The following is a 14,556-nucleotide window of genomic DNA, read 5'->3' on the forward strand; positions in this document are numbered from 1 at the left end:
GTGGGCCAAACTCACTTAACAAATTTCTCACTTAGCAACATAAATTCTGGGCTCAATTGTGGTGATAAGTTGAGGACTGACTATTTATAAACCTATAAGCAATTGGAAATAAGCATTAAGATGTTTTTCTAATGGAAAACTATTTATATTTTCTAGAAATTAAAATGAAATTAGCTAACTTCCTAACAATAACTTTTTGCAAATTCAAATATATCCAGATTTATCTATACATTTAATTGAAAGAAACAATACATTATAAAACCAAAGTGCAGACAAATCTTGACACTGTTAGATAGTGAGAAAGATAATGGGATCTTTTGGATTATAATCCTATACAAATTCAAATGCATTCTTGTCAATAATAAGCCATGGATTTTCTATTACAGCCTATATAGGTGTATGCTTATATCATCATATTTAAACATTACCAAAAAAAGGGGGGGGGATGTGTGGCAGAAAATAGACACATCAGGCATCTGCTGTTATTAGATAGCTTCAGCTATTCACAATGATATGTTTGCCTACTATATTTCAGTTGCATATATTACCCATATTCATCTTGTGGTGCAGCAAGTTGATCCAGTAAAATTTGGAGTCTATCCCATCTCATATGACTGCATTCTTTATGAAAATCAAAGGCTAGATACCTGGGCAAAGAAAGAATATATGAATAAAGAAAGCATTCACTAGTACTTAAAGGATCAGATAGACAAAAGCCTCATAAAAAATAAATGTTCTGGGTAATTTCTACTAAGTAGTGGTAAGATTCTTCTTCAAAATGCAACATCTATATAACTTTTTTGAATTTTGTTTTATTTTGGGGACAGTGAAAATCTATACTGGACAGCAAGTTTATACAGGTAAGGTCAAGGAATGCTCTTCAAGAAACAATGATATTAAGCACTAAATTTTTAAAAACAACCTTCATATTATATAATATTTTGTATTTTTTACTCTTCATGAATGAAGAAATGCTGTCAAAAATATCTTGTAGTTGTCCATAAAATTTGTCCTTCGTCATATTGTTTGCGTTATCTGTTAGTGCATAAGTTTGTATAACATTTGCTTTGACATGTCCAAATGTTGAATAATTACAGCTCGCAAAGCGAGCTGTAATTATTCTATCATTGACCAGTTTTCAGGCAATGAGCTTTTATTTCTTTACTTTCTTTTCTTGTCTATAGTAGTCTGCCAGTCATAGAACACTGATTTACTTTACATTGCTTTCTACTACTTTCTCACCTGAGATCTGTCTGTCACTTTTTGGTTAGGTAAGCATACTTCCAAACAAAAGAGGAAGCAATAGTTCCCTTTCACTTTTATTTTCTAAAAAACATGTTCAGAGGATACGGCATAATTAGAAATAAAATGTATGTTTTTAATGGGAGGGATGAACAGGAAGTTATATTGAAAAGCAAAAATCCTACATTTTATTTCTAGTATGTTTCTGCAAGGCAAGAAACCTTGTAGGCAACAATGAAGTCTCCAGGGACATGGGCACACATTGGCATTATGTTAAGAAAAAAAGGCTTTTGCTTATGTGTCATAGTATGAAGGAAAATCTTTGCTCTCTAAAGCAAACTATACTATCACCCCTTATGTTGTTTGCAAAATTAAATAAAGTTTTAAAAAAATCTGTGCAGCTCTAAAATATGTCAGCATTCTCATCCACAGAAGATCTGGGACTATACAGATACTTTACTAAATGCTCTAAATCAAATATATTGAAAATGATGCAAGCACATTCCATTAATACATACTTGATCATTCCATTTCCTAAACCAGTTACCATTTTTGAGAAAGTTTGTTCCAGAGGCTTTTCTGAGCCTTTCTGGTTAACCTGTAAATGAAACACAAAGCAGTTACATACAGCATCACCACGACATGAATTCTTGGATGCAGAATTTAATTAAAATCTTACCAGATTAACAATCATTTGTTTTCCATAGCTAATAATCTGTGAATCAAAGTGCCTTTGGAAGCCATCCATCTAAAAGAGAGTACAATACATATATTGAACATCTGTTATAGAAGAATTCTTTTGAACAGAAATACGAACTGATACATAAAAATAACAAAGATTACAATGAACACAATATACATTTTGAATTGCATTTGAATTAAATTGTACATCTTTTTCACAAGTGTAAGAGATGGTAGCATTCTTCGATGAACAAAGTATATTCATGGCAGTTATATTATAAAATAAATCTTTAATTGAACTTTTGTTCTTTTAATTCCTATACAAATTTGTCTCTGATGTGACAGATTTATCTGTTGGGGATGGAGATGGGGATGAAGGGCAATGAGAAAAATCCCTAGTTCAATTTAAAATTTTACTGAAGAGAGCAAAATTCAGGGGTATTTTGTGATTTAAAATCACCCTGCTGGGCGTTTAAGATTATAACTCATGGAACATGCAGCTTGTAAGAGTTGCATGTACAACATAACTGGAAAATATCCTGTTGGAAAAGACCGGGAGTGGGGGGAAACCTTTAGAGTTCGTGCAAGATACTACTGGAAACAGAAGACATTTACAGCCAAAAAACATGTAATATCAAGTTTCACAAATGAAACTTCAGCCACCCAATGTAAATAGCTTTATAAGTAACTGAACTGCTATTTTGGGGCCTCACAAAATGAACAGTGCTTTGAGGAGACAGAAGATGACATATTAAAGGTGTTTAGCATTATTGAATCCCTAATTTCAAGGTCAGAGAGGCAAAGTCTCATTTTGTAAATGTTAAATGAAAGTGCTAATTCACCAATAATTTTCATATGATATTGCTCTTTGGTTGAACTTTAATTCAAGATTATTTTAGGCAGTAGTTTCTGGGACTACCAGGCCCTGAAGTGGATTGCCTTTCAATATGTATATCATGAGGACTTTCTGTATTGACCTGAATCAGTCTGAATTGTTCCACAATAAGAGAGCTTGCAATCCAGTTTTTTCTGTGGCTTGGGCAATTTCTCTCCTTTTAGTCTGAAGAGCTTTCCTGGGATAGGGAAAGCCCAAGAATCAACTCTGTTGATCCTCTGGAGAGCTGTTATTCTTCTAAAAGCTTTAAACCTGAAGCAGGAAGCTGCTTAGTTGCGACCCAGCTGGGAGGCAGAGCTCCAAAGCTTCTTCAGCTGAAATAAATAGTGGTTCCTTTAACCAAATACAAAGACTTGCCCGATACGTCTTATTCATTCTTAATTGCCCATTTACTTTTTGTAGCTGACTAAGAGGTGTTTTTTTTTTTAATTTGCAGATTACTTTTTGTTGAATAATGTCATTTTGGAAATTTTGCTGAAGAAAATAGCAAAGAGAAATGAATGACTAGTTCATGACAAATAAAAGCTTGCATTTTGCTATTTTTTCCTTTAGACCAGGGGTCACCAACCTTTTGGACCTCAGGGACCACTAAATTCATAATTTTAAATTCACTAATAAGATCTGCTTAATGACCGGCTGGGTGGGTGTGGCTAGGTGATCATGTGACTGGGTGGGCATGGCCAACTTGATGTCACTCACGTCAAGGGGCACCTCGTCGGCCTCTACTTGCCCCTCCCCTCCCAGCCACTCCTTGCCTGCCTTCCTGGGCTCCTTAGGGCCCCAACAGGAAGCAGTTGTTGGAGCTAAGGAGCCACCACTAGAAAGAGTTGGCAAAACAGCTGGCTCAGTTCAAATTCGAGAAGGAGGCTCAGCAGAAGCACCTCACTGAGTAGTATGAGCACAGGCTTTCCAAACAGAGGGAAGACCTGTGGGAGTGCAAGGCCAGGTACCGGCGCCTAGAGGCTCAGCGGGCTGAGATGGTCAGCCAGTTCCAGGTCATGATACAGTCCCACTGGAACAAGGCCCTCTGGCTCTTCGCCACCAGCAGCACTTCCCTCCAGCTTTCACCCAAAGCCCCGCACCAGGAGGCTGAAGCAGACCCCAAGTCGGAATTTCTGGCCCCCTCCAAGCTGCACAAAAAGACTCCAAAGGGAGAGACTCTCTGCAGTAACACAAGCATTCAATGCACATATCCGGCCCAGGGGCCGTAGTTTGAGGACCCCTGATTTAGTGCAATATAAAAAATGCAAATAATGTTTCTGTGGACCACCAAAATTTTCTTGCGGACCACCAGTGATCCACAGATCACCAGTTGGTGACCGCTGCTTTAGACTGTCTTAAGTTAATTGCAAATTAATAGCTGTAAAACTTTCTTTAATGAATTGGAGATTCTTTTTCCTCTGCCAGTCCTTTTTTTGTCTTTTTGGATTTATAAAGTGCATTTTGTGAGGGAAAGAAACATTTTGATAAGGGTGGGATATGATTGGATGCGAAGAACTTTATCTTCTTTTGCCTTGTTGTATTTAACTGCCATCTTAACATTAACATTAAGAGGGAGCAAAAGATAAATTTGATGCTGAAGGTTGCAGAAGTATGGATAGAATAATTTTTTTAGACACAAGGGAGCTAAAGACCACAATATTAGAAAGCTAGTATTGAAATATAAAATTTAATATAAAAGAACAAAGTACATCAGTGGCCTTTCATAACTAGTTTAATACAGAATATATTTTTTCTGGTATAAATATTACTTTGTAAAATGTAGTAATTTAAAATTTGCATTTTATATTAAGAAAAAAAACCATACATGTGCACGTACACATACACATACATAATGAACATACACATACATAATGAGAGCCAGCAATCTCATGAAATTTCAACATCTTTTAAGAAAGTAATATTTATTTAATTTTGGAGAACTACAACATCATCTTCAAGAAAGACTAGCATGCCATGCTGTTGCAGGTTTGACACTGCAAACTCCTAGTTTGCAGGATATTTCATATGTTTTTCATGTTGACACAGTGAGCAATATAAAGGTGGGAAACTGAAGCCTGAAGTTATATATTGTTTAAGCAACCAACTTAAGGCAGTTTGCATAGGTATAAGGATGCTGTATATTACACCTCTCCTACAGAAGGACAGGAAAATATATAGAAAATACACACATGGTTTACTGTTTTGCTGATCTGTGGCTTTGGCTTATATTTCAGATTTGGTCTCTGTGACCAGAAAAAGGGAATTGATCCTCGTGTCTGGGAAAACAAAGATAATAAGAAGTGATATGTACAACAAAATTAGCAGAAACACCCATCAATTTATTGTAAGATAAAATGCAGAGGCCTCTATTAAGAGGTTAGAGGCAAGAATTAAATTAGACAGACTAGACAAGCATCCCAGCATAATAAAAATTACCTGGACAAAAGAAGCTTTGTTTCCATTATAATGTACAATTTGTTCCGTTTCTATAAAGTTAGCTGCATGTCCTTCAGAATCAATACCTATGAAACAGGAAGCATTTAAAATATAGAACAAGCCTTATTACTTTCAAACTAGTAGAAAGCCATTTCGTGACAACTTTCAAAGTTGTCTAAAGAGTTCATAGGACTCTTTAAAATGGTAATGCTAACCTATTTCTGTTATAGCATGTAGTTGTTGTTTCATAATTATGTTTTTAAGTAGCTTATGGTTTAAGTAGTCACAAAGGGAAATACTTCTCTACCAATTATACATATAAAATGATAATAAAAAACCAGAGAACTGTAAAACTGACTTCTAGGCATGCCACTTTGGAAAGAAACTGAGAAAAGAAATGAGATAACTGTGGCAGGCCCACAGAAGGGGTTTGTTCAAAGAAAAATAAAGGTCACTAAATATACTTGAATGCCTCTTCTGCAACAGACGACTGGAAGTTCTTATCCTTCTTATCCTTCCCTCAGATCCATTTATATAAAGGAAAGATGGTCATTGATATATTTTTATTTTCCACCTATCCTTCAAAGAGCTCAGCAATAATGTTAGTCTTCCTGGTTAAGAAGAAATCTGAAATTTTAATTTTTCATATCAAATCTAATCTTCACTCCATTTTAAATACATTTTAAATTAATCCTGCAATAAATGTTTTTGTGCCTGTGTGACTCCGTGTGTGTGTGTGTATGTGTACATTCTTAAAAGCAATCTATAACAGTTTGCCATTTACCCTTAACCAATAAAAAATAAATCAACAGACAAAAAGTGCTACAAGAATTCTCCAGAAAAATCTCTCTTAGTACTGCTAGAAGACTAGCAATTTAAGAGAATAATTCACAAAGTATAATTTTTGCTTATATTCATGTAACAATTACAAAGAAATCTTACCCCTCACATAGTAGCGTACACCAGCTCTGAAACAGCTTCTTCGAGAAATTAGAATCCAGTCAAAGTATTTACCGTTAATGGAACTAGTATGCATAATAATAACTGGTGTAAAACAGCAATTAAGGAATACAGGTTAACACTTACTGAATATATATATATGAATATTTAGTGGATATTATAAGCACAACAGCATATTTCTGTATTCCAGTATAGAATGCTCAACATAGTATAACTAGAACAAAAATTCTAAAAAGAAGTAGGGAGAGAGATGCATTTTTTACACATTTTCAATTTAATAAGAAAAAAAATGGTGTTTCTTACTAGTTCCAAATAATTAATACATACTGAAGAAAGAGGTCATCAAATAAGAAAGAATTGGATTAGGAAAGAAAACTGCTTATTAAATTTCTGCAGGTGAAGTCATTATCCTTTAATTTTTATTTATTTATTTTTCAAATTTATATAGCCACCCATCTCACAAAACAAGTGATTCTATGTACCACAAAGAAATCATATGTATGTTAAATAACATAGGTCCAATACCCAAAAATATCACATTAAAATGAAAAAAGCTCAGGTCTGACAGCTGAAGGATCAAGACTGATGGACCTCATAATAGGAAGATAGTCTGTTTAAAGTAAGCAAATATGAAATATGTGAAGACATGTATCTGTTTATTTGTTTAATTTATATGCTGCCTTTCCTCCAGTTATCCAAGGAGCATGCATAGCACTCTTTTCCCAAATTTTCCTTGAGTAGCAATCTTGTGAAGTAGGACTAAAAATATGTTTAGTTCTGAATTTTCACTTACAAATTGTCAAGATATTTCTCCCTTTCTCTAGGTATCATTTACTGGAATTTGTCTAACAGCAATCCCTCATACCCACATTGAGTTTCTATGCCAGGCAAGCAAAAGGATACAACCATGCATAACTGGAACTGCAAATCTATGGAGCTAAAAACAGGAAAATTAATATATTTAAAAATCTGACCCATTTTCATCTCCCATCCAACCTTCTTTTCAATTTTGAGGCAGCCCACTTGCCAATGGCTCTTTGGTCATGAATTCTCTCCATTACAATTACCCCAGAACTGGGGGGGGAGGGGGGAGGGGGGATTAATTCTGGGTACTGAATAACTGTGTTTATCATTTTCAATTTGAAGGTGAGTGCAGATAATAATTCTATTTCTGAGTGATTAGGGAAACTTCGTCTCTTTGTTGAAGAACAGATAGCGCTCAGAAATTTAATTTAGTAGGTACAACTTGAAAGAGAAACTTCTCCAAAGCTTAAATTATTTATGTTACATAATCTGTTATGGAAATCTGAGAGCAAGTTGGCCAGATTTGATGCTTTTCATGAAATCTTCTGATAAATTTTTATTTTATTATTTATTAAATTTATTGGCCACCTATCTTACCAAAGGATAACTCTGGGCAGCTTACAATATTAAAACATAAAACTAGACATATAAAATACTATAAAAATACAATACACAATCCTAGCTAAAAGATGGGAGGGAGGGCATACGATACACTGGGAAAAGTAGGAACTGTTATTACTCTAGCAACCATCCAATGTGAAGCCCCCCCTCCCTTTGAAGCCCCAAGCCAACTGGCAGAATCAGATCTTCAAGCTCTTGCAGAAGATCAGAAGGGTAGGAGCCAACCTCACTCCAGGGGCAAGATGTTCCATAGGTCAGGAGCAACGCCAGAGAAGGCTCTTCTACTGGACCCCACCAGCTGGAATATCCTGGCCAATGGGGTCTGCAACACACCTCCTCTGCCAGCATGGGTAGAGTGGGCCAATCCCAGTGGGATAAAACAGTCCCTCAAGTAGCCTGGACCCATGTCATAAAGGGCTTTAAAAGGGATTACCAATACCTTGAATTGCACCCAAAAGCAAACCAGCAGCCAGTGCAACTCATGGAGCAGTGGTGTTGTATGGGGCACCCTTAGGGCCACAAAACTGTCTGTGCTGCCGCACTCTGAACTAGCTATAGCTTCCAAATGCTCTTCAATGGTAGCCCCATAGAGAATGCATTGCAATAGTCCAAACATGAGATGACTAAGGCTTGAATGACTGAGTCCAGGGACTCCTGATCCAGGAGTGGCCGCAACTGGCTTATAACCTGAAGTTATTCAAATCTTCTCCTAGATGTGAGTGTCCTCTGCTCTTTGAACAGAAGTCACAAGCCCAGGAGAATCCCCATGTTGTGCACCGGATTTATCTGGGCTATTGCCATCTCATCCAGAACTAAAGATGTCAAAATCTCTAATCTTGGGGCTCCATGCACCCAAAGTCAATTGGTCTTGGCAGGGTTCAGTCAAAGTCTATTGTCCTCCATCCGGGCCTCCCACATTGCCTGGAGGTTGTGTAGGCCTGGCTAGAGGACAATATACTTCAACTGAACCCTGCCAAGACCAAATGACTTTGGGTGCATGGAGTCCCTAGCCTCAAAGTTTTAAAAATGACTTTTATACTAAGCATAATTGATTGATAAAGCTAGTATAAATAAGCACACTGTATTGCTTCAGCCCATTTTTTCCTCTAATCTTGAGTCTCATGAAAATTTTCAATGAGCCATATGCTAACTACCTCAGGTTGAGCAGCAAGTTCTCTAAGAAGGTGTCCATTCCATACAAACCGTGGGTCTGCCTGTAAAAACAGAGATACAATTAAAAACCAAGTTTGGACTAGATTTAGATTTTAGAGCAGAATTATAGAAAGCTACCGGAAACAAAGCAAATCAGGAATTAATGTACGATAAAATCCTGTCAGGGAGTGGATTTTTTTCTTCTTCCTGCAGCTTCCCATTCCAAATATGCTTCAGATTGCCTTCTAAATATTATGGAGCAGATCTGAAGGAAGGATATAGGTTTCTGGGAAGACACCATGACTGTTCTTTCCAATCCCACTAATAGAAGCAGTTTTATTAGTGGAAAAATGACATAAAATTTCAATTGATCTCCAAGGATGACTAAATAAGAAACCAACCCAATTTTTCCAGAAATATACATTTAAAAAATGCACAAGATGACTAAGAATATGGAGTAAAAAACAAACAATTAATTCACAGAAATATTGAACAGATAATTTAAAAACCATCAGGCTTTGTTGAAACATTAAACCTTGGTCACTATGACATTAAAAATTAAAACTATCTCACTGGCAGTTTAAAAACAAAGAGAATCTACTCATCACACACACACACATTTTCTCTGTATATAATGTTTTGTTTTTCTAAAAATTTTGAAAGAAATATTCTTACCCTCTCTAGCAAACTCATTTCTTGAAACTCTGGACTGGTATTGGCCAATCGTTGCAAGGTATGTGTCAAGTCATATGTTGTAGAAAAATAAAATCCATCCACACTCAATATATGACTAATCATTGCTAAGAAGGCTTTATTATCTTGTAACTGATAAATGAAAAAGAATTGTTATTTATTTATTTATTCTTGTCCTTTTGGTTACTAAGAGTTCATAAAATTTGATGAAGCATTATAGCAGAAAATCTTCGAAAGTTTTTCTTTTCTTGGGCAGGCAGAAATACAGCATTCCCACATTACAATATAATCCAGATCCATTTATAATGAAGGTCATTAAAGAAATGCGTAACTTCAGAAAAACTAAAAATATAATCATACCAGACCATATACTTCTTTATTAGTCTTATAAATAATTCAAGGTGGCGAACATACCTAATACTCGCTCTTCCCCAATTTTCACTCAACAACAATTCTGTTAGGTGGGTTGGGCTGAGACAGAGAGACTGGTTCAAAGTTGTCTAGCTGGCTTTCATGACTAAGGTGGGTCTAGAACTCCTAGTCTCCTAGTTTCTACCCTTTCCCTCATACATACAGACACTCACAAATTGGCAAGCCAATATGCTAAATTTAAAAGTAATCATGCTAAAAATCTAAATTAAAAAATACAGGTAGACTTTGACTTACATCCATTTATTTAGTGACCATTCGAAGTTACAACAGCACTGAAAAAAGTGACTTGTGACCATTTTTCACATTTACAACCATTATAGAATCCCCATGGTCATGTGATCAAAATTCAGATGCTTGCAACTGATTCATATTTATGAGGGTTGCAGTGTTCCTAGATCATCTGATCATCTTCTGTGCAAGCAAAATCAATAGCGAAGGCAGATTCACTTAACAACTGTGTTTCTAATTTATCAACAGTGATTCATTTAATAACTATGGCAAGAAAGTTCATAAAATGGGGCAAAATTCAGTTAACAACTGTGTCATTTAGCAACAGAAATTTTGGGCTCAATTCTGATCGTATGTCAGAGCTATCTTGTATAATGCTAGTAAAAAAGCCTTTTCAGTTAAAACTGCAAAACAGTCATTTTGGAATGGCTTTGAAACTGTTCAAGATCCAAAAATCACACAAATCACACATACTAAAAAATATTATGATGAAAATTCCTATATATGGCACAGAATTTTAGTCTATAAAGCATTTCAAATGGCATTGGAAAAATCTGCTCTCATGAGAGACTTTGAAACCCAATTAATGGATTAGCTGCTGAATTTCAGGGAAATTATATCTTCAACTTATCAGCAATCATGTTCTTATAGATTTAAGGGATTAAATATTTTCATTTATTTTACATGTCCACAGGAAATTTCTGAAACATTCAAAACATATTAACTCATACCTGAATATCAGTTAAATGTAGCATTGTCTTTTTGTAAGAGAGGATGTCAAAATCAATTGCTTTCCAGACTACATGATTGAAAAATTCACCTACTTTTCTCTTTCTTGTTATTACAATAAGGTATGTGCCTGTAAAGTAACAAAATATGGGTCAGCTCTGATGACTGTTCTTTTATGTCTCTTTTTTGTAAAAGAAAAAGCAAAAGAGAGAGAAGAATGGACAGAAGGAGTAAAACTCATTTTCTCCCTTATTTCTCCACATTATTCATACTGTTACTACCATATTTGTTACATCACACACATCCTTCCTTGAAGCAGACACATTACACGTAGTCCTTAACTTACAATTCATTTACTGAGCATTCAAAGTTACCACAGCACTGAAAAAAGTGACTTATGACCATTTTTCACACTTATGACCATTGCAGTAGCTCCTTGGTCATGTGATCAAAATTCAGATCTTTGGTAACTTATGATCTTATGATCGTTTCAATATCCTGTGATCATGTGATCATATTTTTTGTCTTTCTGAGTCAATAGGGCCTGGTGGCTCAGCAGACTGATAGCATTGTGATTAACACCAGCTGTCTGCAATTACTGTAAGTTCGAATCTCACCAGGCTCAAGGTTGACTCAGCCTTCCATCCTTTCTAAGGTAGGTAAATTGAGGACCCAGTTTGTGGGGGCAATAAGCTGACTTTGTATAAATATACAAAAGTATGAAGGCTATTGATTAACGCATTGTAAGCCACCCTGAGTCTCCAGAGAAGATTTCCTACGCCAAATATATATTCCCAAACTGAGGTTCTACTGAATTGCTAACATTCCAGATTTCTAAAGCCCTCAATGGAAAAAAACATTCTAGCTATACATTTTTATCAATGGATACGCAACTTAGGGTCTATAGCCTGCATATAGTTTACCAGATACTCAGGGAAAATCTGCATTTCCCGCTAAATTTGGCTAGTGCCACCATGTCACTCTGATTGAGACTTTCAAGAAGAGATTGGACTGCCATTGGACTGCCATTTGTCAGAAATGGTATAGGGTCTCCTGCTTGGGTGGGGGTGTTGGACTAGATGACCTACAAAGTCCCTTCAAACTCTGTTAATCTCTAAACTGATTCCTCACTCTTTTCTTCTTAACCTTCCTCTGGACCATTTCAAAATCTGCTACATCTCCTCTTCTTTTCTCCCAAAGGAAATATGTTTAGTGCCTTTCTCTTCCTCTCTATCAGGGTTCCTCAAACTTTTTAAATAGGGGGCCAATTCACGGTCCCTCAGATTGTTGGGGGGGCAGACCGGATGGGTGGGCATGGCTAGGTCATCATGTGACTGGGTGGGCATGGCCAGTGGTGGGATTCAATTTTTTTAACAACCGGTTCTGTGGGCATGGCTTAGTTGGGGGTGTGGCTTGGTGATCATGTGACCGGGTGGGCGTGGCTAGCTGGTCATGTGACCGGTGGGCGTGGCTATCTGCATAGGGACCACAGAGGGCTGAAAAAAGTCATTTCTGACTGGTCCTCGCACTTTTGACCGGTCCTTGCACTTATGACCATCCTCACATTTATGCCCGTTGCGGCATTCTTAACAACCATGTCACTCATTTCACAACTGCTTCTCTTCATCATGGTGACAAGATAAGGCAAAAATGTAAAATGTGAGGACACTCGTAAGTTCGAGGACTCGTCAAAAGTGCTGGGACCAGTCAGAAATAATTTTTTCAGCCCTCTGAGTAGTCCATATGCATAAAAGGATACAGCAATAGAGAGGGATGAAGGAAGGGAAGGGAAATTAGAGTAGGAGTGAGGGTAAGAGAGGGAGGAAGAGAGGAGGAGAAGGAGAAAGGAAGAGGAAGTAGGGAGGAGAAGAAGAAGGGGAGGAAGAGAAAGTAAGAAGGAAAGAAAAGAGAGAGGTGGTAGGTTTGAGGAGAAAGATTGCTGTACAATAAAAAAGATGAAAGGGAAGAAAGCCAACCCCAAACAAATATAAAGATATTAAGATAAAGAATGAATTGTTAAACTTTAAAGAATAAAAGAGAATAAATATGAATAAATAACAATAATTAGAAACACACATACAAACATACAATGTATTTTCTTTGAACAGAGTATTTGGCCAGTTCACAAATTTAAACAGTGTTTAGTCATTTCAATTAAATTTACAATTTCTATATTTCCTTTTTGCCATATTTATTCCTCATCTATTTTTGTAAAAAAACCAATATTACCCTTCATCTTCATCTCTAATCTTAATTAAATTCAATTTTTCCCTTCTATTCTATATTATACCCCTTCCCATTGTCATCTATTTTTATATCCATCCTCACATTGGTTAATTATGTAATATTACAGTTGTTTAATATAAATTCAACATTTTAATATAACTTAATTAGTTATATAACTACCTTTTTTGTATATTAATCAATATGAACATGAATATTCCAATTATTTCCATGCAATCCAATTTCTTACAAATCAATTAATTATATTTACCAATAATAATAAACCAAATAATTTCTCCCATATATTCCTCCAAACCACAACTTAACCATTTCTGCTTTCAACACCATATACAATTAATAGTATCTCAATTATTACAATTCCCTAGTTAAATAGAGCTTTTTTTCTTTTGTGTTTTAAAATCTTGAACTCTCCTCTTTTCCCCTAAATTTCCCATTGTTTGCACCTACCTTTTTTGGTGAGGAAAAAGAAAAGAAATCTGCCTGCCTAATTCTCCAATGTTGCAACAACAGCAAAGCCAACAGCCTGCTTTACTTTCTGGAAAAAAAATCAGCACTCTTTGCAAGCAAGCAGCAGAGCCCTGAGCAAAACAGCTGAGAGCAAATCAGCTGAGAGTCGGGAGCCGATCTAAGCAAGGGCTAATTAGCCTATGCTGAAGCTCCGCGGGCCAATAAAATTACAAAAAAACACCAAACCCTTTGTTAAATTGCTGGCTCGCCCGCCCCTCGCCCAACACTATTTATTGGCAATAAATAGTGGTGCGGAGGGGCGGGGCAAGGGGCGGGGCGACCCAGCAATTTAACAAAGGGTTCGGCCGAACCCCCTAGAACCGGCAGAATTCCACCACTGGGCGTGGCCAATTTACCAGTCTATTTTGCCAATTTAGCAGTCCATTAAACAATACACAGCAGCCCCCTTTTCCATTCTTCTTTTTAATACTGCATGAAGTTTTTGCTCTATTTTTTTTTTTTTTACCAGGGGGGGAGAGATTGGCAATGCCTGGTGAAGGAAAGGCATGCTTTCCACAGGTCTCATGGCTATATTTAAAGGACCAGCTAATGTCTTAGGTGTTGGGAGATTCATTGGCGAGGTGATAGCGATTGGATGTGCAACGTTCACTGGAGCAGTAAATGGAGCTGGTAAATTGACAGATGTGGTGAGTGTTAATGGAGACGTCATGGACAAAGGGCTGGTTATGGTAACAGGGTGGCCTAAGTTCATTGGGCTGGAGATGTTAACCATGCTCAAAATATTGGCTGGGCTTCTCATATTCATTGCAGCAGTCACAGTGCAAGGAGTTGCTCCTTCAGTAGCCCCCCCCCAAATGGCAGCAGCTACACAGTTTCCTCCAGGGAAGCAGCCGCGTCCTTTCGCAGCCCCTTCATGGGTCCCCCGCTTGTTTTGCCCCCCCCCAATGCCACCTGCTCTGCCTCACCCGCCTCCACGGCTTGCGCCAGGG

At 36.9% G+C, this 14,556-nt stretch overlaps 1 protein-coding gene across 1 annotated transcript in view; it reads right to left on the minus strand.

Moving 5' to 3' along the window:
- SACM1L (SAC1 like phosphatidylinositide phosphatase) overlaps window positions 1–14,556 on the minus strand; it is a 57,198-nt gene that overhangs the window by 12,601 nt on the left and 30,041 nt on the right. The window contains exons 4-13 of the mRNA XM_060685934.2: window positions 10,858–10,985; window positions 9,449–9,598; window positions 8,776–8,835; window positions 7,100–7,133; window positions 6,179–6,280; window positions 5,237–5,322; window positions 4,990–5,076; window positions 1,922–1,990; window positions 1,761–1,840; window positions 549–647 (exon numbers count right to left, since the gene is read on the minus strand). Coding sequence (XP_060541917.1) covers window positions 549–647; window positions 1,761–1,840; window positions 1,922–1,990; window positions 4,990–5,076; window positions 5,237–5,322; window positions 6,179–6,280; window positions 7,100–7,133; window positions 8,776–8,835; window positions 9,449–9,598; window positions 10,858–10,985 — 895 coding nt within the window. The remainder of the gene's footprint in view (window positions 1–548; window positions 648–1,760; window positions 1,841–1,921; window positions 1,991–4,989; window positions 5,077–5,236; window positions 5,323–6,178; window positions 6,281–7,099; window positions 7,134–8,775; window positions 8,836–9,448; window positions 9,599–10,857; window positions 10,986–14,556) is intronic.

Source organism: Pantherophis guttatus, chromosome 4, assembly GCF_059756535.1.
Source record: "Pantherophis guttatus breed Tessera chromosome 4, ASM5975653v1, whole genome shotgun sequence".
In the NCBI taxonomy this organism is placed as follows: domain Eukaryota; kingdom Metazoa; phylum Chordata; class Lepidosauria; order Squamata; family Colubridae; genus Pantherophis; species Pantherophis guttatus.